Raw genomic sequence first — 26,608 nt, forward strand, 5'->3', positions numbered from 1 at the left:
GAAGTTTTTGTTTGTTTGTTTGTTTGTTGTTATTTTTGTTCGTTTTTTTTTTTAGTGTTTACAAACAAAACAAAATTAAACAGCAACCGGCCCCTGAAAAATAAAAAAAGAAGAAATGTAATGAACAAACCGTTCTCTTCCAGTTTGTTACTTCGCCGTTCCATTGAATTCGTCAACAGATCAAGTCATGGATGTGTCGCAATTTTAGCGATGTCCAAAATAGCAGTAAGATTGAGAACACTTGACATTTTTGAGAGAGGGTAGTCGAGGAAGAGAGATATAGCTACGAGAGAGAGAGCCGAGGGAAAGCGATCCGAATAAAGGGCTCGGAACTGGCAAAAGGCTTGAAGAGCCCTGAGATGTAATTTGAATGTGGCCTCTGAGTGGCGTACTCAGTTGGACCTGGGATACACTTTTGTAACCGTGTACCTGGTTGAAATCAGAAATTCAAACATTAGTTCTTTGATTTGTGTATTCAAAATCAATGGAATGCTGGTAAAGTTGATTTGAGAGAGAGACAAAAACAGCGCATTTGTTTTAAACTTTCCCCTAAAGTTGAATCAGATGACCAGACTATTGTGATTACCAAAACAAAATTCTTTATTCAAAGAAATTGTTTTAAGACCATCGAAAATCTACGAAATGAACAACATTGTCCTGATGTTCTATATAGAAAGGAAACCATATATTTTGTGTGAAAAGGGCCTAGCTATGTTTCAGTTCATGATGAACTGCGACAGAATTCACATATTGTGGTTAAAAGTAAAAGGATCAAGAGTGGGGGAATTCTTCGCTGAATTCATTGTACATATTGACTGTTGTCCCCTTATTTAAAGAAAATGGGGGCGAAAATGTGGATCATTAAAACATGTTCCATATTCATCGCCAAAACTTTTGAGGAGATTGTTTTTAAATATTTGCCAATAACACTCTTTAAAAAAAGTTAAGGATCACTTTTTTACAAGCACGCCACACAAAACAGACAAGACCGAATTCTTTCATTTTTAAAAAATTATATAATTGAACAACCAAGGAGTAATGACAAACAAAGCAAAGATCGAACGCGACAGCGACAATTTAGCTAGAGTGTGTCAAACGTGACAACCCTCGAAAATGGAATTCACAACAATGCGAATCAGTGTCAATAACGCGTGTGCCCTCCGTTGTGTGCCAGGCATTCAACACATCGTTGGGGCATGGAGTGGATCAGGTTGCATATGAATGCTCTGGGAACTCCATTCCACTCCTGCTGGAGCCATTGCAGCAGTTGACCCAGATTGGCAGGAGGAGGGTGATGTTGCTGTACCCGACGACAAAGCTCGTGCCACATGTGCTATATGGGGTTCAGGTCCAGGCTGTTGGCTGGCCACAGCATCCTGTTGACCCTGGCCTGCTGGATGAAGGTGTTTACAGCTGCAGAGCGATGGGGAGGTGCGTTGTCATCCTGAAGAATCGCACGAGGGCCGATCGCTTGGAGGGCTGGAACGACCAGGGGTTGCAGGATCTCATTCTGGTAGCGGACACCGGTCAAGTTGCCCACTACATGGTACAGAGGTGTCCTTAGACGTGTGCTGATCCCTCCCCAGACCATCACAGAGCCTCCGCCAAAACGCTGTCGTTTCAGAACAGCGCCTTCTGCGAAGCGCTCTCCGCGACGCCTCCACACTCGGATGCGACCATCAGCAGGTTCCAAGCAAAAGCGGGACTCATCTGTAAACAACACCTGAGCCCACTGCTGACGTTGCCTAGTACATGTGAATTCAACCACCTTTTATGATGATCTGTGAAATCAGCTATACATGTAGTTATTTGCAGTGACTTGTAAAATTAACTTTGACTTTTGGGCTACTTACACAAAGCTTTTGTTTGTTGCTTGTTTGTTTATCAGTTGTTACTTAATTGTTTGTTTTTGATGTTGTTTTGTGTGTATGTTTGTTGACCTATAATACTTCATTGATACTTGTAAACAAAATCGACTGAATTTATCGATGCAGGAAAGAGTTAGCGAATTGACAGAAGTAAGACAACTAGAAACAGGAAAACAATTTTTGACCGCTGTGAAAATAAAATTAAAAATGAGCATGATTGATATATTGGTTGCTACATTCAATGATTGATTGTTTCCACAAAGCATTGTTAATCATTCAATAATTGTCTGTAAACAGAACACACCCGAATGATGATAAAGTGATCACGTCAGAACAGTACTGAATATGCTACATAATGCAAACATGTAACCCTCCAAAATGGCAAACAGGAAGCAAAACCAAAATTAACCAAACAAACAAACCACAAAGTAACAAAATTACACACACACACACACACACACACACACACACACACACACACACACACACACACACACACACACACACACACACACACACACACACACACACAAATGATGTGTGATTTTTGAGCTTTTTTTAAAAATCAAAACCCAACATATGTATTTGTATATTTGGATCCAGGAGATGACAAAAAACACCGTAATCATTTTAAAATCTGTTAGAAAAAGTTTGATTTTAATAACACATGATTGTAATGGGCAAAGTAATCACCTAATTTGTAAGCTTCCAAACTAAATTGCAATCGCATAGTCCGGACTGAGTCAAATAATGTTTTGACATCAATTTGCTCAAAACATCGCCACCGTGACGCCTCAACTTTTCAAAGAAGCCGGATATGACGTCATCAAAGGCGTATGTCGAACAAAACCCGTGAAGGTGTATCATTGGGTAGTTTTGCTGGAATCGCTGTGCGTGTGCACACGCGCGCGCGCCCACACACACGCGCACACGCACGCACACACACACACACACACACACACACACACCATCACCATCACCATCACCAAGCTCGTCTCGATCCCTGGTCTACCTAAAAACATGTTGGTTAAAACTTGACAACATGTTAAAAGGAAAACATATCCATCCGCCCCTTGCCCTTCCCCCTTTCCCTCCTCCGCTTTCAACGGAGTAACCCCTATAAATCGTCCCATACCTCCTAATCTTACATTCGCCACCGACCAACGCATTTCGCGCTTATTTCACCCACGCAAACCAGTTGCTCCGTGAAAATGCATAGTAGTCTTTTGGTCGCAAGTGCCGGAAATGGGAATCAAAATGGCGAAAACGCGAAGGACGGCTCTGCACTTGACAGTAGCTCTGTCTATTGCCATTCCTACGTCATACTAACGTCACGAAGGGCTGAGGTGCAAATTAAACAGTCACATGTATCCCAGTTGTTAGTAGTGGGCGTTATTTGCGTCTGGACTTCTAGTAAGGTAGTTATAGAGCAGTGTTGCAACGCTGCGTCGTTTACATTTTGCATTGGGTACACAAGGATACAGACGGTGTTTATGTGGTAAGATCATGTCCTTCGTGAAACTGATGTGTTTTGCATGTCCACGAAAAGACGCACATACACGGATGCACACACACACACACACACACACACACACACACACACACACACACACACACACACACACACACACACATATACACACACACACATACACACACACACACCCACACACACACTCACACACACAAACAAAAACGCACACACACACATATATATACCACAGTCAAGGAGGGCTGGGGTGCAAATTAAACAGTCACATATATCCTAGTGGTAAGTTGTGGGCGTTATTTGCGTCTGTAGTTCCAGTAAGATAGTTATACATGTAGAACAGGCTAGAATAGGCTTGAGGCGGTGTTGTTGTTGTAACATGTAATTTGTAAAACAAGTTTTGCATGTGACCATCAGACGTTGACACGGACGTACAAAGACACAGAAAAACACAGACACAGACAGACAGACAGACAGACACCTTCACACACACACACACACACACACACACACACACACACACACACACACACACACACACACACACACACACACACACACACACACACACACACACAGGAAGTCATAGTTGAAGGGTTGGGTACGGTTGGTGTGAGCATTTTAGATTAGCAAATTACTTCTCATCATCGTCGTCACACTTTCAACTTACAAGAATCAAACAAATATCATCAGACGTACAAACAGGCAGTTAACACTCCAGACTCGAAAACGCGAACCTCAGAATCACTCCAGCTGCATTCCATCTCAACAAAATAAAATATAGCACACACATAAAGCCCACAAAGAATCGAGCCGACGAAGCAGCAGCAACAGCAGCAGCAGCAGCAGCAGCAGTAGGAGACGAAGAAGAAGAAGAAAATGCAAGACAAACCAATATAACCCCCAAGAAACAGGATGGTCTGAATACGCCCCCGCGCTATCTTCCGTCTCGGTCAAAGCTCGTGACACCGGGACTTTGACGGGGTGAGTCCACTGGCTCAGGTCCTGTAGAAACGAGAATCAGGCCCCACCAATTCCCTCTTGATCCCTCGGCTGCTTAAACCTTATTTGTATTCTGCATCCTAAAGATGTCTTTCCCATCGAATCGCTATTCGGCGCAAAAGAAAAGTGAACGGACGGAAGGGTTGGTCGGGGCGGGTTTTCGCGGAGTATCATTCCTTGAGAAGTTCGATTACATTTTCGCTTCGTCCAGCACCCCTACCCCCTTCTCATCGCCCAGATCCTTCCTCCCCTCATCTCCCAGCCCCCCCCCCCCCCCCCCCTACTCCCGTCGCCCCACCCCCACACACTGGTCTCTGATGCGGTTTCATCACTCCCACAATCGTGTCTCGGCGCTGTGCGTCTCCACACAAGTCAAAAGGCAATTATAATGTCATTAGCGCACGTATAAAGACGGAGCATGCCGGGCTTATTAGCACATAGACACACGAGGTGCGCATGATTCCGCGCATGCGTCGTGGATGGTCAATATATTATTGTGATGCTTGACCATATTTGGTAGCAGGCTATTGTTGGACCGAGATCTTATATCACGTTTCTGTTTGTTTTCTCGTCCTTTTCTTTGGGGGAGTTTCTGGAAGCTTCCTCGTTACCTCGTGGTTAGCGACTTTCTGGAGGCGACTCTGTTAAATCCAAGCCGAAGGTGCTGGACACACTTCAGATTGCTCCGGTGTTTTTCTTGGGATACACTGAACGCTAAGGTAAGGTAAGTATTCCTGCTATGCGAGTGGTTTTACTTCAATAGTTTAAAAAGGCTTAAATTATAATTATGTTGTCATGCTTCAAAATTGTGTTTCAAGTGTTCAAATCTTTTTACTTTAAACGTATGACAGACTTTTGACTTCCAACAAAGGATTAGTTGGTTCTGCTTGCTATGCACGGATTTCAAATAGTGTTTCGGCAATTTAAAAAACCCAACCTGCACTGATTTGAACAATTTCTGCAGTTTTGCTTGCTAAGACAAGTAATCACTTGTTTTTTCAAGCAAAAATGCAGAGCTTGTGCGAACTTAATACGTTCAAAAGTACAGACTAAAGAAAGACCGTGTTTCCTTGAAAGGGAAATGTTTAATTTTTTAAATACATCTTCCTTTTGGGAAATCATATATGCTTGTTGAATGCCAATGAAGGTAAACAATTGCTCATACTCTTTCTTTCCTCTTTTTATATTTAAACACTTTTTACCAAGATTATTCGTCATCTGAAGAGACCTTTGCGTCTCATTTATTTCCTTCAGTTTGACAACAAACAAAAGCAAAATGCAAAAACGCGAACAGAAGAGATGCATAATTTAGACGTTTTGTTTTTAATTTTATATCTCTGCTTTTGTTGTTAGCTGCAGGAGTCTTAACATTTGAAAAAAACCTCTCTACTTACCCCTTTTAATGAAATAACACAACTGATTCATTATTGTTCAAGTCATATAACATGTAGAATATATGACGTCGGTTTCTCAAATATACGGCAATAACTCGTAATTATATTAATTGCCTACTTGAAAAAGGAAGATAAAGTTGTTTTTTTTTAAAAGGACGAAGAATAAATTAAGGAATTTTCCCAAATTCAGCTTTTTCAGTCCAAGAAATCATAGAATGTATAATATGATCATTAAAACTAAAACGTAATTCTCAGTAATTAGAATTTGAATTGTAACATCTTCCCATGTTATTTTTATTTTAAATTACGGAAGGTTCCAAAACATGTGAAGCAAATGCCAAGAAGATAAAATGAATCTCAAATGGGAAAATAAAGTACGAGTGGTTTCACAATAGAACATGGCAGGAAAGTTCACTCTTTCAAAAATACGGAATTTATTCAAATGTGGAAAGATATCTTTTTTAGTTCTCCCACGCATCTGTAAAAATAGTTTCATGCTGTGCTATTTTCATCGACTTTTTTCCGCAGACGTTTATTCCATCAATTTTGACCCTCCACCACGAAACGAGTCGCATGTCACCTCGCGCGGTTCTGCGCTAGGCTTAATATAAGTCCGGGGAATGTCTGGTAACAGCGTGAGGGTCACCATAGTCACAGGCTTATAACTCAAACAATTTTTGCTCTTTTCTAAAACGGTTTTCACCACTGAATAGAGCATAAACAACTCTTTATGAAAATGTAAAAATATGAAAATCATGCAAAGGTGACATGCGACTCATTCCGTGGTGGAGGGTCACAATTTCTGTTGGAGCGTTTGCGGCTCAGGTAAATTGACAGACAGCTTTTCCTTGGGTTTAGAACTGCATCAAAGATAATGATCAAGTAACGTGTTCGAATGTGTTCTGAAAGATGCGTCCATTTTCGTCCAAATTTCATTTGAAAGTGTGAACTACTGGGAAAAGTGGTTCAGGTAATATTACAACAAAGAGGGGAGGTTTTTGTTGTTGTGATTTTTAGAAAATCATCAACTAATACCTGTGCCTTTCGTCCTGTAAGAAAATTATGTTCTGTGCAAAAATGCTGAAATAGGTTTAAACAAGTTACAACATTAAAAAGAAAAGAAAGAGTTAACAAATGAGAAAATGAATGAATGAAAAAAAACAAATCAATACGCAGTCGAATGAATATATAAATAAATACATACATATATACATGAATAAATAAATGCACAAGTACACAAATAAATAAATACATAAATGAATAAGTAAATAAACAAATAAATGCATTTCATAATATGCTGGTAACATCAACATCGCCGACTTTTGCCAAGCGGTGAAAAAGTTAATTATCCATGCGTATACCCTCGGTTTACAAACAGTTGTGCCAGATCGGTTTCTTTGTTGTTGTATGTGTTTTTGTTTTATTATATAATGTGGGTTTTATTGTCAGTCATACCTACAAGATCCACAGCATGAAAAACAAATGAAGAAGCTCGAAAAAATGTAATGATAACAGAAAAAGAAACCTATTCAATGACTCTGCTCCTTCATTCAAAACTCAAACTGCTAGTTTGACCACACAACAAAAGCATTGACATGAAATTGGGGATGAAAGTTGCTTTTCATTTCAGTGCTTGTTATTCTCCCTCAGACGCCAGGAGACTGGTTCCGCATAACTCTCACTTACTATTTTACACATGTCGTATGTATTTAGAGCGCTTACTTCCCTTTGTTTATTGGAATGCTAGTTTGACTATTTCTGTACATCAAGTGACGCAAATCTTATAGGGGTACCATTTTTTTCTCTCACTGCTACCCTTTTCTCCACCCCACCAGAGCAGTCACGCAAAGCCATGGGGAACTGCGTGGAAATATGCAAAATGACCCTCCGCAACGCTCCAGGTATGGGGCCCAGCCCAGCACCCCACCGCCCTCAGCAATCAGTACCCCCCATGGAGGCCACCCCCCTCACCCACAGCCACTGCAGCACATCCACCACCACCACCACCACCACCAACGGCCTCAACGGGTCCCTCCGACGTCCGACGGGGAAGGAGAAATACCGGCCCAAACCTCTCCCCTCACGAGCCGTAGAGAACCAGGCCCAGATCTTCAAGAAGAGGATGTGCGACGATATCCGACCGCCCACGCCAAGCCAGATCAAGGCGCTGGAGGTAAGCCTGCTATGTTGTGGTGAGGAAGACGGATGCAGTGGCCTAGTCGATAAGACTCCCAAGCGGGAGGTCGTGGGTTCGAATCCACGCCGCCCTTGGTGGGTTAAGGGTGGATATTATTCTTGAGGTAAGCCTGTTTGTGTGTGTGTGTGTGTGTATCTGTGTGTGTGTTTGTGTGTGTGTGTGTGAGTGTGTGTGTGTTTGTGTGTGTGTATGTGTGTGTGTATGTGTGTGTGTATATGTGTGTGTGTGTGTGTTTGTGTGTGTGTTTGTGTGTGTGTGTGTGTGGGTGTGGGGATGTTGCGTGCCACACATTGGCATTGTCACGTAGGCAGGATGACGCCGTAATCAAAGGTGTGCATCTATGTGTTTCCGAATGCTTCCACTTTCGCCGGATACACGAGATCTTGTCGTGCGCATGAGTCTCTGTGCATGCATGGTGGTACGAGTCTATCCTCTTGGAGTTTGCGCTGAATACTGACTCTCGGTAATGCAAGTGATCTCTTCTTTCAGCAATTGCATACCTAAAGTTTCATGAGTGTGAGATGCCACCAGTGACGTAAAATGATGATGCGCTCACTCTTTGCATTAAGCTACAAGTCGGCCTTCTTTCTATTGTACGCCCTGTTGATTTTTATTGTAATAGCTTGAGAGGACGGAAAAACAAAAACAATACAAAAGACGTTTGAGGGGCTGCGTCGGAGAGACAGATTAGCGAACGAGAGAGAGAGAGAGAGAGAGAGAGAGCGAGAGCGAGGAGAGAGGGAAAGAGAGAGCGAGAGAGAGAAAGAGAAAAAGAGAGAGCTAGAGAGAGAGAGCGAGAGAGAGATAGAGAGAGAGAGAGAGAGAGATGGAGAGATAGAGAGAGAGAGAGCTAGAGAGAGAAAGAGAGAGAGTAGGGGGTGGGGGGAGGAGTTATTGTACCGTGGGCAGCAGTTCGCTGTTAATGCTTTTTAAGGTGTGATAATTACCGCAGTGGATGAGGTTTTTTTATTTGTCTGTCACTTAACGCCTACTTGGTAGATAAAAAAGAGAACAAGGAAGGACGAGAAAAATTGAAAAGCGCGGTCTCTTTGATGTAGAGAGAGATTACTGTACTCACAGAAGATAGAGGGGGGGGATTAGCGCCCATGGTTTTGCGGCGTTCCTGCTCCAGCGTGTAGTTTCAAGATCAGACCATCTCTCTCTCTCTCTCTCTCTCTCTCTCTCTCTCTCTCTCTCTCTCTCTCTCTCTCTTTAACTATCTCTCCTTCTTTCTTTCTTTTGTTCTTTCTTTCTCTCTTTCTCTTCCTCTCTCTCTCGCTCTCTCTCTTTCTTTCTTTCTCTCTCTCTCTCTCTCCCTCTCTCTCTCCCTTTCTCTTTCTCTCTCTCACTCTCTCTATCACACTCTCTCTCTCTCCTTCTTTCTTTCTCTTTCTTTCTTTCTCTTTCTTTCTCTCTCTCTCTCTCTCTCTCTCTCTCTCTCTCTCTCTTCTCTCTTTTTCTGATCTGCTATGATTGTTTTGAAACATGATTATACATAACAATAACATTAAACATACACGGAAATAATAGCATGGCATTAGATGTTAGCGTTATAGGCTAATCGTTACGTACGTTATACGTTATTTGTATTTTTGACCAAAAACAATATTATGACATTTTTCACAGATCGAGACCGGCAGTGTTCCTCAGGACCGGGCTGGCAGTCGAATTGAACAATAACTGTCGAGATGCGTGTAAGATGTCATGTTTTGCTCAAAAATATAAAGAACAGCTATTTACCGATCGTTTTTAGTTAGAATGTTGTTTTAATGTTTACCATTGAACATACACAAACACGCACTTTTGATTGTAGTCTCGACTAGTCGCCAAAATATGAGTTTTTATCGGACTCTGACGTCACATGGCTCAAAGAAGGGAAATCCAATGTTCAATCGAGACATTGTTTCATGTTACGGGTGTTCGTTGCCGTTTCGGTTGAGTTGATTGATTGGTTGGTTTGTTGGTTGATGCGTTCTGTGTGTGTGTGTGTGTGTGTGTGTGTGTGTGTGTGTGTGCGTGTGTGTGTGTGGGTGTGTGTGTGTGGGTGTGTGTGTGTGTGTAAGCGCGCGTGTGTGCGTGTGTGTGTGTGTGTGTGTGAGTGTATTTGCGCGCGCATGTGTTTGCGTGCATGCGTGCGTGCGTGCGTGTATGCGCATGTGCGTACATGCGTGCGTGCGTGTGTACTTGCGTGCATACCCGCGTGTGTCCGTATGAGAGTGCGCGCGCGCGAACAGTATCTTCACTACAAGATTACTTCTCATCTCGAATCTCGTCTCCCCAAGACAGCAGACACACAATCAGTTCCAGAGTATCGCCCCATCGTTGGTAAGAAAAGCCCTCGTGTTCTCAGTATACGACAAACTAATACCAAGACTGACGAGGGGCAGCCATTTTCAATCATGTGCGATCTGCGGAAATGCTGCCCGGATATTAAAGGCAAGGCAGAATCGATGGCACGGAAATCCGAGCAAACATGCGAGGATTTGTCCTTTCTAGGGTAACCAAGAATCTCTTTTGATGGCGGTTGATTTAAGTTGAGCTACTGGATGTTAGGATGAAAGATAGTGAAGCTAAAACGGGACTTTCTAACACAGTAGACAGGAAAACAACATTCGTGCTTAAGTAAATGTTGCTATTTGTGTAACATATGGCCTTAAAAGTCACCTTACTCACTACCTATTTTGTGAAATGCATTCACCAAGTGAGGTGGGTTTTTTTCTGTTGATGTGACGCGATCGACAGCAAAACATGAATAAACTTTGCCTTTGTAGAATGGCCTACATATCAAAAACCTTACAAATGACCGCGTGCAGATTCAACGCTTAGTCTGAATGGTAATATATATATTTTTTTTTAGCGTGACACAGAAGTCGCGAGAGAAAAATACAACACATAAGTCGCTGTTGTATTATTTCCTACCAATCAAAAACCTAACCCACTCTCAATTTGCATAATCACATTCAGCGCTTTATATGAGCGGCATTATTTTCTCTTGCTGCAGCACAGAAGGCGAAAGAGCAAATTATAAGAGAAAAATTACTGTGGAAATATGGCCTACAAACGTAGTGCATTACCCACAAACCAGTCTGCATAAAGTACCCTGGACTTGAATGGGTCATGATTTCTACGGACGTATCACAGGAAACGAAACAGTCAAATAAAACAGAAAAGTCGCTGTTGTAATATGGTCTACAAATCGAAGACCTTCCCACTATGAATTTACATAAAGATATACAATGCTGAGCTTAGTTTCCTCCTGATATATTGAACAAGCGCTGGCACACTGCAGACGTTCTAAAATGCGATTTAGTCCTGTGTAGACGAAAAGTATAATGCTGCCCTACTGATTTTGGAGATAGAGGGATTTATATCTGAACGCGTCGCTTTAGTTCCATAGAATGTGTATGCAAAATCGTGGCTCGGTCGTGTGAGTGTTGCTTTTCTTGTATGCAATGAGATATGTGATGTTCTGAAGTCAGAGATAGATGAGAAGGAGAAGGGGAGCTTTTTAAGACAAACTTTGTGTGTGTGTATGTGTGTGTGTGTGTCTGTGTGTGTGTGTGTGTGTGTGTGTGTGTGTGTGTGTGTGTGTGTTTGTGTGTGTGTGTCTGTGTGTGTGTGTCTGTGTGTGTGTGTCTGTGTGTATGTGTGTGTAAATGGAAAACTATCAGATAATCTTGCTCTAACGTTGAAATTAATTTCGTGAACAACCAATTATATGTATTCTCTAGGTCAAAATAGGATACATAATTTCTGAAAAAAGGATCGTTCCTCATGTTACAAAACACACACGCACACACACACAAACACACACACATACACACACACACACACACACACATACACACACATACACACACACACACACACACACACACACACACACACTGTGACCTAGTCTCTACTGTCGCCTACAACAGGTCTCTGTTAATAGCCATAGAACCCGAGAACAACCAGCAAAATATGCATTTCTGCGACGGGTGCTTTATCTCAGAGGCAGTTCCTTCGCGTATCTAGTGAAAGGTCTGTCGTCTTTTGTCCCGCTGTCAGCGCTTGGGACAGTGAAACTCCCCTATTAAGACCACACCAAAGTTAGACCCCCTCCCTTTTAAGAACTTATTTTTTCAGACTTTCTGTTGATAACCTTTATCAGTAAAATGTACCCCCTTTTTAAGACCCCCTCCTTGTCTAGACCTAATTTTCTTGGTGTCACAGTTCTGCCAAAAAAACAAAAAACAAAAAAAACAAAAACCAACAACCCTGCATTATGTGTGATATTTGTGTGTGTATCTCAGGACAGCCTGAAGAACCTGGACGGAATCAACAGTCCCTCAGGGCTGGGACATACCACTGCCGTCGTCTTCTCGCTCAGGAATAAGATGGGCAATCTGTTCAGTGCTCTCAAGATATTCCAGGTAACACTCCTGTGATGTTATTGTTTACTGTTCATGTTGTTTTATGTGTGTCTTTCACTCACGCTCACTGCAGACTCAGGAGAAGTAGTTCAGTTTCAACATTGTATTGAGGTATCCATCTTGCAGGAAGTACAGCCATAAGGAAAGTGAAGATACTCTCAGTAACCACAATATAACAGTATCCACTATAGCTCAGAGGTACTGGGTTCCTGGTGTTTCACAGGTACCACGGATATCATTACAACTCCATAGACGAAGCAAAGTTGCACTAAGACTATAGAATGACGTGGCATTCGGAGGAGAGTGGGAGGGGCAGGTAACGTGAAACGAAGGGTAAGGGAGGGGGTATAACCAACAGTAACAACAACAGTCTAAGACTTAAAGGAATAAAAAAAAAAAGGGACTGGGTGGCCGAGTGGTAACGCACTTGCGCTCGGAAGCGAGAGGTTGCGAGTTCGACCCTGGGTCAGGGCGTTACCAGCAATTTTCTCCCCCCCTTTCCTAACCTAGGTGGTGGGTTCAACTGCTAGTCTTTCGGATGAGACGAAAAACCGAGGTCCCTTCGTGTACACTACATTGGGGTGTGCACGTTAAAGATCCCACGATTGACAAAAGGGTCTTTCCTGGCAAAATTGTATAGGCATAGATAAAAAAATATGTCCACCAAAATACCCGTGTGACTTGGAATAATAGGCCGTGAAAAGTAGGATATGCGCCGAAATGGCTGCGATCTGCTGGTCGATGTGAATGCGTGATGTATTGTGTAAAAAATTCCATCTCACACGTCATAAATAGATCCCTGCGCCGTGAGTCCGAGTCTGGAGATACGCGCGCGATATAAGACTTCATATATAATTAATATCCTCGCTGGTCTCTTCTTTCGTCTCTCAGTATGGATTAAAAAACGCATTCTTTCGTGCAATGTTTTGGACAAGACCCTCTGGTGAATACTCTGGCATTCGTTGTTGTTGGCATTCTATTTCCGATTATTTTGTTGAAGACACTTTTCTCAAGCCTCAGCTCAGCTCAAGATGAAGACTTTACAATCACATAAATTAACAAGGAGTTTTCTCCTCCCCGCATGTAGATGTTGTTACGGTTGTAATATCTGAGAGAAGGTAAGATATTGTAAGATAACGTTACGTAAGCTTACATATTAAGTCGTGCCAAGCTATGCCTGCTAAGGCTATCTGTATATATATACGACTAGTGTCTGTCTGTCTGTCTGTCTGTTCGCGATGCACGGTAAAGTTCTCGGTGGATCTTTTTCAAATTTGGACACCGTATTCAGCTACACCCCGGACACAACCTCATCGATGAGATATTTCAACACGTGCTCTCAGCGCGCAGCGCTGTGCGCGCTGAACCGATTTTTTTTTGTGGTCTGGATCCACTACCAGTAACTCTTCCTTATCTTCTCCAGTGTTTTCAGCCGCGATTATCTCCCTTCCTCCGTGTGGCGTCAATCCATATTCCCGTTACTATTTTTAGAAGGTCACTGCACGTTACTATTTTTAGAAGGTCTCCAGTGTTTTGCGCGTTTATCTCCTTTCCTTCGTGCGCCGGCAAAGCCAGCGTACACCCGGCAAAGCCGGGTCCCAGGCGCAGCCTGGTATTCGGCTCTACTTCTTCCCGGCGAAACCGGTACCCGGCGAAGCGGGTAATCATCTAGTTTAACATATTCCAGGAGGTGTTCCCTCGTAAAAAGTCAGGTAACTTTCTCCATGGGGTGAAGCAGGCTGCTACAGAGCAGCCAAATACCTTTTCTTTGTTGTTGCTGTGGTTGTTGTTGTTGTTGTTGTTGATATTATCGGTGTGTATGTGTCTGTGTTGGTGTGTGTGAGTCTGTGTGTCTGCGTGTTTGTGTGTGAGAGTGCGTGCGTGCTTGCCAGAGTACGTGTATTTGTGTTTGTGTGTGTGTGTGCGTGCGTGCGCGTGTGTATACGTGTGTGTATGTCTGTGTGTGTCAGTGTGTCTAATCTTCATCTGTCTGTCTGTGTTTGTGTGTCTATGTCTGTTAGTGCGTGTGCGTATGTGCCTGTGTATGCCATTGCGTGCCTGTGTGTGTGTGTGTGTGTGTGTGTGTGCTTGCGTGCGTGCGTACGTGTATGTGTGTGTGCGTGTGTGAGAACGTGCGCGTGAGTGCGTGCGTGTGTGTGCTCGCGTGTGTATGTACCTACGTACGTGCGTGGGTGAATGTGAGTTTTGTTAATTCAAATCAGTCTTAAAAAATTCCTCTCTCCAGGAGAACAACATCAACGTGGTGCACATCGAGTCACGAAAGTCGCAGCGCACGGACAGCGAGTACGACATCTACGTGGACGTGGAGACAGACACCATCCGGCTGGAGGAGCTGGTCAACCGTCTCAAGGCCGAGGTGGCCACCCTGACGGTCAACGAGCTCAGCGTGCCCATGTCGCCGCCACCACTGGCCAAGGAGGCGTGTGAGTATTTACAGGAATCCTCTGAAGGCCCACGCGCGTTTTAAGACGACTGCAACCCTGAAAATACACGCGCACACACGCACAAAACACGCGCGTGCACGCTCAAGCTCACGCATACATGCACATACACATACACGCCCGCACGCTCGTGCACACGCTTGCACTCACACACACTCACACACACACACAAGCACGCGCGCACCCACGCACGCACGCACGAACACACACGCACGCACGCAAACACACACACACACACACACGCGCGCGCGCGCGCGCAAGCACGCACGCACGCACACATACAAACACGCGCGCACGCACACACACACACACACACACACACACTCACAAACTTATTTAAAATAATATGTGCGCTATTTCAATTTCAAGGCCTGTTTTGGTAAGATTTTGCAGACGTTTGCATTCAGGTTGTACATATTTGACTTTCTTTCATCAAGAAATGAAAACTGAGAGAGCAACCAGGCTGTCTATGTTGGGCATGTGGTCAAGTGGATTTATAGTCTTATCCCATGTTAAACCCTGGCCAGACATGAGACGTTCAGCCGAATTGTTCACACCGGAAGTGAGCCTGTACGTACCTATACCCAAATCCTTTCGCAATCGTAATCGTTACCTCTTTTATAACTTAAGGTGCGATTGGGCCTGCATTACATCTGGTCTAAAGCTGGCTTGAAATTAAACATCTAGCAAAATAGACGTTCCACAAATAGCGGCACAGCATCTTTATTTCGGAATGTGTTTGACTGGTTTGAAACTTACTATGAAGGAATGAGACTGTTACGCTGACAGAAAGTAAGTAAGACTTGTTGCTGAGCGGTGTAATCGTTTTACAGGTTATCCAGAAATCAACCCCAAAAACACGTTGGAAGTATTGGATGATAACTACTTTGCAGACTAGTCTCTTAAGCCTGCTATTAATTGGGCGAAGGCGACCTCGCGAAGTCGACTTCATGACGCTCGCTGCACGAAGTGTTGGCAATGAATTTTCAGTACAAAATAAGAAAGCCATTAATTAAGAGAATAAATGTATGTACCTAATTATGATAGAATAATGATGTATGAATTGAAGAAATGTATAAGAACACAAGAATGTATGAATGACAAAGAACAAATGTTTATTTTTGAATGTTTTATGTATGTTTTATTACGGACACAAAAGCTCAGCAATGCAATTTCTCTTTTAGAGATTAATAAAGTTTATTGTATTGTATTGTATATTGTATGTATTGTAACTGAGTAGCACTAGTCGTTTCAGCTAAATCAAGCAAACAGGCAACCCTTCAGCAGAAGCAAGGATATTGTTTTCCGCTTATTTTCTTTCACTCGTACTGTTAAAGTCGACCCCCGAATTTGAACAATGTTTTTGAAATTGCATTAAAGTCAGATCATTTGAACTACAAACTTGCCACTTTGTGGACTGATCATACACATAAGCTGAAGTTCATGTACGCCCGATATAAAGTATAAGTTAGTAGCATTGTCGTGGGTTGCATTTGTTGGGGTCACCCTGTAAGATGTTCTTTACATGTTTTTCATGATGGCAGCCTTCATGAACCAGATCCCCTGGTTCCCTCGCAAAGTGTCGGAGCTGGATAATAGTGCTCATCGCGTTCTCATGTATGGAACAGAGCTGGACGCCGATCATCCGGTAAGTGCGCTTTCACTGTTCGATGGCTAAAGCCCAGGTGCAACTGTGACGACTGTTGACGACGAACTACAACGATTTGGGATTCAGGGAGAAAATCGTGGAGGTCGTTGTGGTTACATCGTTGTTGCAAAATCGTAGGCTAGTAAGTCGTTGTGGTTCGCCAAAATATTCGTGATAGTGGCTCCTTAGCTTAAGTTGTTAAAGCCGCGATACGCGGTGTCTTTGTCTTTGCAGCAGAAAACTGAGAAATAAACAAACCTAGCCGTTTACTCTTTTGCAAACGAAGAATATTCTTATACATTTCTTTAATGTCTCTGTCCCCAGGGTTTCAAAGATACAGTATACAGGGAACGTCGAAAAGTCTTCACCGAAATCGCATTTGAATACCGTCAGTAAGTCTGTCTGTCCTTTATTTGTGTCTCCAGGGGCGGATCAGTTCATTGTATGGGGGGGGGGGGGGTTCAAAAGTATATTGTGAAGATATGGGTGTGAAGGTGCGAAGCGCCGAGCCGACTGGAGGGTCCGGGGGCATGCCCCCCCGGAAAATTTTGAAAAAAAGGATGCAAAATGGTGCAATCTGGTGCATTCTGAGGATGATGATCATTACCAGTTTCAGGCAGCAGATTTTGTCACTGATTAATACCCCCAAAATTGAAACTCATTGTAAAATAAAGAAATGCACCATAACAATATTTTTATTTTTTGGCTGGGGGGGGGGGGGTTCCGGAAACCCCCGAACCCCCCCCCCCTCCTCGTCCGCCCCTAGTCTCTCTAACACATACAAACACACACACACACACACACACACACGCACGCACGCACGCACACACGCAACGCACACACACACACACACACAACGCCAACACACACACACACACACACACACACACGTACGTATACACACACCCACACACACACACGCGCAAACACACACGCAAACACACACACACACATACACACACACACGCGCAAACACACACGCAAACACACACACACACACACACACACACAAACATACACAGATGTTTGCGTGTCTTTTACTTTTGAACCAAGTAAGTGCAGCCGTTTTTGACTCCAAGTTGTGATAATAAAACTCACCGATATCGTTAGCACAGTGACAGTACTAGTGTCTCTTTCACTTTTCTTTCAGTGGTGAGGACATTCCTCGCGTGGAATACACTGAAGAAGAAATAGCCACCTGGTAAGTTGCAACAACAATATCTATTCTGTGCATTACAATGCTTGATGCTTCAGCCGGTCAATCGTTTTTCTTACCATTTTGGCGATCATTTTAAAGACTTTGATTTTGAACACGTTTAATTTTTAAGAATATTTAATTGGACATATGTTTAATTTTAGATACTTTTAGTTTTGGAGAAATAACTATTTGGAAGGCTTTTATGTGGTTGTATGTCGTAATTGGATTCTTGTGTTGAACGAACTTTTTAGTCTTCTGATCATTTTCTCATGGAGGGGTTTTAAATCAGACAGACCCGCCTCGTGTTGTGCAATCTCCATCACGGGCGGGGAATAGCTCAGTCAGTTGCGGCGCTGGTTTCACGTGTCCGAACACCCCCGTGTGCTCGCGTGTGCACAATATTGAACCCAAGTCCACAGCGAAAGTCCCAGGGCTTGGAAACATCAATACACGCATTTAAGGAAAAAGAAACAAAAATATGGGGAAGCGCCGTATACTGTATGGCAGCTCGATTTCCCTAGTGTTAAAGCAGCCCGTATTTCCATTTGGGTAATCTAAGAGGACTATATGAAATCTTATCCTTATCCTTTAAGGGTATACTATATTCCTTCCGGTGTAAGCAATCACGTTCACCATCACAGGCCATTCCAGAGTTGTACACGAGATGATCGAGCCCCCTGCAACGTAAAATATCTGCACACAAAAAAAAGAACATCCTAGATGCAAGCTATACATATTGATCATTTTGGGATGAAAGATATTCTCACCACATTTAAACTCGTGAACAGGTCTGTCGTGGTCTTTTACACAAGAAAGAATGTGGGTGTACCTTAATTCATGCATTATCTAACTGCTTACATTGGTCCCGTATCCCGCCAGGGTTGTAGAGGCCCTTCGACGGGCGCATTGGTCCCGTATCCCGCCATAGGGTTGTAGAGGCCCTTCGACGGGCGCATTGGTCCCGTATCCCGCCATAGGGTTGTAGAGGCCCTTCGACGGGCGCATTGGTCCCGTATCCCGCCAGGGTTGTAGAGGCCCTTCGACGGGCGCATTGGTCCCGTATCCCGCCATAGGGTTGTAGAGGCCCTTCGACGGGCGCATTGGTCCCGTATCCCGCCATAGGGTTGTAGAGGCCCTTCGACGGGCGCATTGGTCCCGTATCCCGCCATAGGGTTGTAGAGGCCCTTCGACGGGCGCATTGGTCCCGTATCCCGCCAGGGTTGTAGAGGCCCTTCGACGGGCGCATTGGTCTAGTGGATAAGACACCGGCATCCCAAGCGGGAGGTCGTGGGTTCCAATCTCGGCAGCGCCTGGTGGGTTCACAGTGGAGATTTTTCCGACCTCCCAGGTTGTACGCGCAAGCACAAGATCAAGTGCTCACGGAAAAGATCCTGTAATCCACGTCAGATCGAGTTCGGTGGGTTATAGAAACACGAAAATAATAATCATGCATTCATCCGAAATCGGCGTATGGCCTCCTGAATGGCGGGGTAGAAACAGTCTACACGTAAAAACCGAGGGAGTTTAAGCCCATGTACGAAGAGAAGTAGGAGCCCTTCAAAAACGAGCGCTGCACCAGCTGTCTCCACCTTTTTCAGTTGCGGGCAGTCTTCTGGATCGCCACACAGTATTTCCTGGTCCACTCTGCAATGTTGTCTGTCCATCTTTTTAAAAATCTTGTTATTATCTAAAACCATTATCTAATGGATTGGAACATTCTAATACATCACAGTGTCATTATTCGGATTGAAAGAATTATTGTTTTCTTGCAGGGGTACAGTGTTCCGGGAACTGATGAGACTGTACCCAACCCACGCGTGTCGCGAGTACCTGGCCAACCTACCTCTTCTTGTCGAGCACTGTGGATACAGGTGAGAGTCCCTGGTATTAGCAATGAATTAAAATGCATGAAACTCGAGAATTTTCAAAGCTCCAGATATAATTCTTGCGATCCCCAATTTGCACCCAATTGCACGACTTTGCATGAGATTTTTCCGCAATTTTCAAAGTTTCAGAGATCATTCTTGTGATCACCAGTTTGCACCTGATTGTACAATTTTTAATGAGATTTTTCCGCAATTTTCAAAGTTTCAGAGATCATTCTTGTGATCACCAGTTTGCACCTGATTGTACAATTTTGCGTGAGATTTTTTTGGACATTTTCAAAGTTGTAGATATTATTATTGAGAACTCCAATTTGCACCAGATTGCGCGATTTTGCATTATATCTTGCCGCAATTTTCAAAGTTCCAAAGATCATCCTTGATAACCCCAATTTGCACGAGATTTGCAAGAGATTTGTCTGATTATACACAGAATTTTTTTTAAATGTTAATGAACTACTGGGGATAAAATGTTACCAAATGTTTACTTGATCAGTTCACATCGTGTATGATCTCGTTTCTGTTTGCGCCTACAACTTTGAAAAGCAAATGAATCACTCCCAACACTTTTCGTTTGGATTAGCAATTACTTTATAATTTCACATATATATAAGCACCTGTACATACAGAAACATGCTGACAATGATTAACGAAGTTTCAGGACATATTTTTCTTGTCAGATATATAAGTATATCTATATTGTTTTATTTCAGGGATGATAATGTTCCTCAACTGGAAGACGTTTCAATTTTTCTGAAAGGTAAAGCTTATTTGCATATCACACAAAACTAAGTTTCGCTTTAAAAGTGTATTGACCACCCTGATGTACTGTTTTCACGCCGCCGTTTTTATTGAAAGACTTTCAATGTTTTGTCCCTGACGATTTACAATTTATCACAATTTAGAAATAATTGAGAGCTTTACGCTGATGCTTACGGCACTTTTCGGAGTAGTTTTGTTGTACGTTTTTGTGCGAGTATTTTAAACGCACTCCTTAGATTCTCACATAAACTTAGAACAAAAATTCGTGCAACAAATTTCGTACCCCAACTAAAACATGCATTCACGTGCCATTCCATTCATGTCAGGTCGATTTTGGGGGTACCTTTATTTGAGCGGCAGTCACGGACCCCGGTTAATGACAACTTTGACTGATCCGAAAAGTGTTCCAGATAGCCAAGCGAAATGCCTTTAATGGCAGAGAAAGTTTAAATCAAATGAAACAGCAATTAATGTTTTAATTGGAGTACGAAATTTGTTACAATGTTTTTTAATGTTTGCTGAGTTTTGCTGTACAGGCATGGAGCAAGGTAGCATACGATACCCTTCCCTTTTTCAGCTCGCACAGGATTTCAAGTACGTCCCGTTGCCGGGTACCTGTCATCACGTGACTTTTTGGCTGGTCTGGCTTTCCGAGTGTTTCACTGCACCCAGTACATTCGTCACAGCTCTGATCCATTCTACACGCCAGAACCGTACGTTGTTATTGAGGCCAGGCTTTTATATTGAATAAGACCATCCCCCCCCGCCACTTAGTCACATACAACAAAAGAACAGTCTGGACGCTCTCTGCATATTGGTAATTTGTTTATGAATTAATTTCGTAAAATCCACGAGTGTTTTTTAAAGAAATGAATTCATCAAACATATCCAATTCACAACAGCAGGCAGCCAGGGTGTCGGTTTGTGGTATGTGTTTCAGTGGAGGGATGGTTTTATCCCTGTACACGTGTAGCCAGATCTGAGATGGTGAGCCGAACACGAGGAGTGTCCGCTGTTTGTGGATATCTACAGTAACTCAGGCATTGCACCATTAATCCAGTGAGATGTTGTCTATTGACATTGCTGTCACGAACTCTATGGCATGTTCCACATTGGGTTTTTATTTACAGAGAATGAGAGCGTTTTGCCACTTGAACACATTCCTCAAATCACCAGCCTGTGCGTTCTGTACATGCATCGTCTTTCATAGTATTTATTTATTTTTTATTTTATTTTATTTATTTAGTTATTTTATTTTTTTATTATTTTATTTATTTAGTTATTCAGTTATGAATCTATTTGCTGAAATCAATGTTGCATGTTCACTCTGATGTCATCTACGAAATTATTTGTTTGAAAGATCCCACTCTGCACAGGAAGCATTCAGACTGTGGATGTTTCAACAACAAAAAGTCTAGTGTAACTGTGTTATTCGAGATTTACAGCATTAACTCATCAGTGTGTCCTTTGCTCACAGGGATTGCTGCCACGAGCTGATGGGTCACGTGCCGCTGCTCGCTGACGCCAGCTTTGCCCAGTTCTCTCAGGAGCTGGGACTAGCCTCCCTGGGGGCGTCTGATGATGACGTCGCCAAGCTGGCCACGGTAAGTATAGCAAGCTTCCTCAAATCTGAACCTTCTCGCTTTTTGCAGGACGTCTGGCCGTATACGTGTGTGTGCACATGTGCGAGTATCCGATCAGAAAACGTAACCTTTCTAGAAAGTAGAGTCACTTTTCTTGAACGATCGGGATAGACACATGACCTAATTTTCTTCCAGAACGTTGTTTCTGAAAAGTTCGTCTCTCTTGAGGGACGATCGAGAATAGCATGTTCCTTTATTGATTGCGTTACTCGCATTACTGCTATATTTTCTATGCCTTTTTATGGCTAGATTTAGACCTGGGCCCAAAATGTCTCATTGTGCTTTTGATTTACTGTTCCAGTGCTACTTTTTCTCGGTGGAGTTCGGACTGTGCAAGCAAGACAAACAGCTTCGAGCGTATGGCGCGGGTCTGCTCTCTTCCATCGGAGAACTAAAAGTGAGGTTGTTTTTTTTAAAAGAAAAATCGTCAGCATAACGGTACTTTGATAAGAGTTTTTTTTTATTATTTGAAAGATACACATGTACGTACAGCTAAGAAGAATTGACACTTAATTCAAGTCTCTTAGTGAGTGTAAAAATTGCTATCCAATGAGTGAGTGTGAATCTAGTATTTGTTGTTCCTTTCATCGCTTGATGCTGCATGACGTCTTTTCCATTCGTTTCCCTGGGTAATGCTGCGTTTGGAAAAGAATTGTGCAAACATAGAGCTAAACATGGTGAAGACAGAAATCAGCTGTGGCCATTTTTCTGTCCACGTCGCCGTCTGGTTATATTGGATTTATGATCAGAAAGACAATTTAAGACAAATGTTAGCACATTTCGAATACATTTCTCTGTCAGCTACTTTAGACTCATTTTTTTTTTACAGAGAGACTCTTTCAAGCTAATTTTTATTTGTATTTTGTCAATAAATTTCGTTGTTGGCTGTGACAAACTGAAAATGAATGTCATTTTCTGCTGTCGCTCGATCTGCAGCACGCTTTGTCGGAAGAGTCCGAGAAGAAACCTTTCGAGCCCCTGCTGACGTGCAAGCAAGTGTGCCGCATCACCACCTTCCAGGACTGTTACTTCTTCACCGAGACGTTCGAGGAGGCCAAGGAGCACATGAGGCAAGTCTTTTTGGGAAAAAAACGGAAAATGGAAAATACAGTCAACCCTCTCTTTTACGACCCTCCATCCTAAGACCCCCTCTGTTTTGCAGGGGTGGGACTCTCTTGTGATGAAACAAGAGAAAATCCCTTTTTTCTAGGGAGGTTCGGGGGCATGCTCCCCCGATTTTTTTTTTTTAAAATGGTACATTAAAATCTGTGCAATCTGGTGCATTCTGAGACTAAAATTCAACTCGTTTGGATCAGGTAAAAAAGACATTCTCCTCACTCTCCCCCCCCCCCCCCAAAAAAAAAAAAAAACAATTTCACACAACAATGTAACATTGTAATGGTGCATAGCCTACTTACGTTATGAACCATGTATCCATAATCCAATACTGGCAATAGTAGTATGATTCAATGCATTGAAGCTCAAAATAACTATTAGTTATCAGGAGTTTTCAGTCAGCACAATTTAACTCTCAAGCCTCCAGTGTTCTGTTCCATCTTCACTTCTCTCCATATCATTCAGTCAACAAATTATAGATACTGTGATGAAATGGGACGCGGAAAAATAGATTACTCCAGCGGAATTCGTAAGTTGTGTCCGCGGAAATCCGCGGATTCGCGGAAAAGTCCCACCCCTGGTTTTGAGACCCTGTTTCCCAAGATGTTCTTTTAAGAAGGTTTGTAAATTAACCTCTAGTTTACGACTCCCTCCACTATACGACCTCATTTTATCAGATTGTGTGAGGACTTAAAACAGAGGTTTCACTGTACCTGAAGTAAGACAATGAAAACGTTGCAAATCGAACCTGGAAAAAATACCCAGTAGTATCTGAAATTAATTTCTAGTCTTCAAAAAACAAAATCTTCACTTCATTTAAAATGTTGGTTAGGGGCGGTCGAAAGACTTTCTCTAAACGACACCTTCCATGACTCAGCCAGCTGCGTACATTTGGAGGGGGGATGAGCAGGGGGTTGGTAAGGAATTGGTTTGTCGGTGGAATTGACGGTAGGTGTTGGCGCGGCTGGTGTTTTGAAGTCCACCTAACAAAGCTCAGCATGAAAGGATTCTCTTAAGTTCCACGCGAAAATCCCAAATTCCACGCTTTCGTTGTCTTTCTCTTGTTGTAGACAATTTGCCGCCAATTCCAAATTCCACACTTTCGTTGTCTTTCTCTCGTTGCAGCCGGGCAAATTTCGCCGTCAATTCCAAATTCCACACTTTCGTTGTCTTTCTCTCGTTGCAGGCAATTCGCCGTCAATTCCAAATTACACACTTTCGTTGTCTTTCTCTCGTTGCAGACAATTCGCCGCCCATTCCAAATTCCACACTTTCGTTGTCTTTCTCTCGTTGCAGGCAATTCGCCGTCAATTCCAAATTCCACACTTTCGTTGTATTTCTCTCGTTGCAGGCAATTCGACGTCCATTCCAAATTCCACACTTTCGTTGTCTTTCTCTCGTTGCAGACAATTCGCCGCCACCATCAAGCGACCGTTTGCCGTGCGCTACAACCCTTACACGCAAAGCGTGGACGTTCTGGATTCGACCCGCCTTATCGCCACCGTCGTCAGCGAGCTTCGCGGAGACCTCAGTATCATCAGCGACGCCCTGCGACGACTTCAGCTGATTGAGCAGTTTCGTCTAGACTCCCCTCCACCCGACAGCGTGGCGCCCCAGACACCCGACAGACCGTTCGGGGACAACTGAGGATGGCGCGATGGGGTTCTCTCCTCCCCCCGACAGCAGGGCCGAGGTGCACGAGAAATTAACCAACCGGTTGGGATCCAGCCGCGGGTTTTGGATTGGTTGGTATTGAGGTTTGTTGAGATTTCACCAAATCAGGCTCCGCGGTTTGTTCTCACACGTTTGGGTGGCACCCACTTTTTCTTCTAGCACATCCGCCCTGAGGTCCCACAGACAGACTGGTCGGCAACAACTGGGGAAGGGTCGAGTCTTTTTCCCACTTTCAACCGCTGTGTAAATAACATGCTTTGGACAAAAGGATGAAGTTGGTCAACGGTGTGCGTGTTGTTTGGCGAACAGAAACTGGGGTGGGCGTGAAACGATTAGTGCGCTTTGAATTTGGGTTGGGCTTGGTACGATTTGGTTTGAATTGTACTGAAAGTTGGTTGTGGAACAATGGGCTCTAAATTGAATTGAAGGGTTAGGCGTGGGATAATGTGTTATGAATGGATGTTTTCCGCAAATAATTTTGTCAGGATTTTAGTTAGTTGTTCGTCGCGATCGCAGGTAAACGCTGCAGTCAGCATCGTAAACTTCCGCCTCCCTAACTCTGCCACACCGTTTGAAAATCCTGACAGTTATATTTCCGGAAATCGTAAATTGAACTGAAAATTGGGTGTGGAACCATGTGCTTTGAAGGTTGAGCATAGAAGAATGTTTTTTTTGTATGATTGAACTGAAGGTTGGGCGTTGAACAATGTGCTTTGAATTGAACTGAAGGGTTGGGAGTGGAATAGTGTGTTTTGAATTGAACTGAAGATCGGACGTATGATGATGTAGTCTACTTTGAATTGAACTGAAGGGTTGAGCGTGCAGCAATGTAGGCCTATGTACTTGTTTTACTTTAAAGAGAAAGGTTCCACGGTTAAGTTCTGCAACCCATATACATTTTATCAACGCTCACTTTAGTGGCAGACATAATTTCACTTGACGGCCGAGATTGTGACTGAATTGGTACGCGAAATGTTCCTTTCTTCAACCCGCGAGCTTAAATATGACGTCAATTCAGCTTTCGTCGTCCCAGATCTTTTCGTATTCCAATCAGTGTGAACTCCCAGTACCGTGTACTGCGGGCGTTTGGACTTTCCAAACGTGTTGAGAGCATCGACAGCAGATGATCACAACCAAACATACGTACACGGGTACATAAGGATGTAGACTAACTGGTGTGGTGATACCCTCCTCACTGGCAGGTTCCAATTAGGGGAAGGGCTCCTAATATGGACCACTTTTTGTTTCATGCTGATAACTAGCTTGTTTTCTTGCGAAGAAGTTGCATTTTGTGTTTGGTAGTCCAGTCTCTTATGTTAAGCGTTAGGCCAAATTAGAGTGAAATAGCTTTGATAGATATTCAGCAAAAATTAAATACAGAAAAAATCACAAATGGTCCATATTATGAGCCTGGGCGCCTAATATGGACCAGTGAAGCGGCCTTCACGAATCACTGTCAAAAGCCCCCTATACTTCAAAATAACATGATACCACTTAGTGTGCAAGTCAGACTAATTCAAATATGCTTTAGATTTAGCTGTTTCGGGTTGATGAGAGCATTATTTGAACCACACCAGGAAACAAAAGAAGCTTATCAAAAACAGAGTGAAAATAAGTAAAATTGTCAACTTCCACGAAAAGAAGACTTTTTGTTGCAATTTTTTTAATCTCGAGGGCTAGTTATAGGTTATTTCCAGCAAGCTTCCAAATGAATGGATGAAAATAGCCTTTAGCTTTTATTTTCTTCGATTTGTTGAAGGTGGTCCATATTAGGGGACTCGCACACACTTTGAGATTTTGCTATTATTTTTTGTTTGCAGTAGAAACTCGGGGTCAACACGGCTAAACTGTAACAAA

General features: G+C 43.1%; 1 protein-coding gene across 1 annotated transcript; it reads left to right on the top strand.

Moving 5' to 3' along the window:
- Positions 1 to 7,632: 7,632 nt before the first annotated feature.
- On the top strand, positions 7,633 to 25,949 carry LOC138960885 (tryptophan 5-hydroxylase 1-like). Its single transcript, XM_070332521.1, has 13 exons — positions 7,633 to 7,926; positions 12,246 to 12,365; positions 14,611 to 14,809; positions 16,372 to 16,475; positions 16,800 to 16,867; positions 17,626 to 17,676; positions 19,446 to 19,544; positions 20,270 to 20,316; positions 20,896 to 21,031; positions 21,796 to 21,922; positions 22,263 to 22,358; positions 22,898 to 23,031; positions 24,484 to 25,949. The coding sequence occupies exons 1-13, from the start codon at positions 7,633 to 7,635 to the stop codon at positions 24,722 to 24,724; spliced, it is 1,716 nt and encodes a 571-aa protein (XP_070188622.1). The 3' UTR covers positions 24,725 to 25,949.
- Positions 25,950 to 26,608: the final 659 nt, after the last annotated feature.

The sequence above is a fragment of the Littorina saxatilis genome, linkage group LG3 (assembly GCF_037325665.1).
Source record: "Littorina saxatilis isolate snail1 linkage group LG3, US_GU_Lsax_2.0, whole genome shotgun sequence".
NCBI lineage: Eukaryota > Metazoa > Mollusca > Gastropoda > Littorinimorpha > Littorinidae > Littorina > Littorina saxatilis.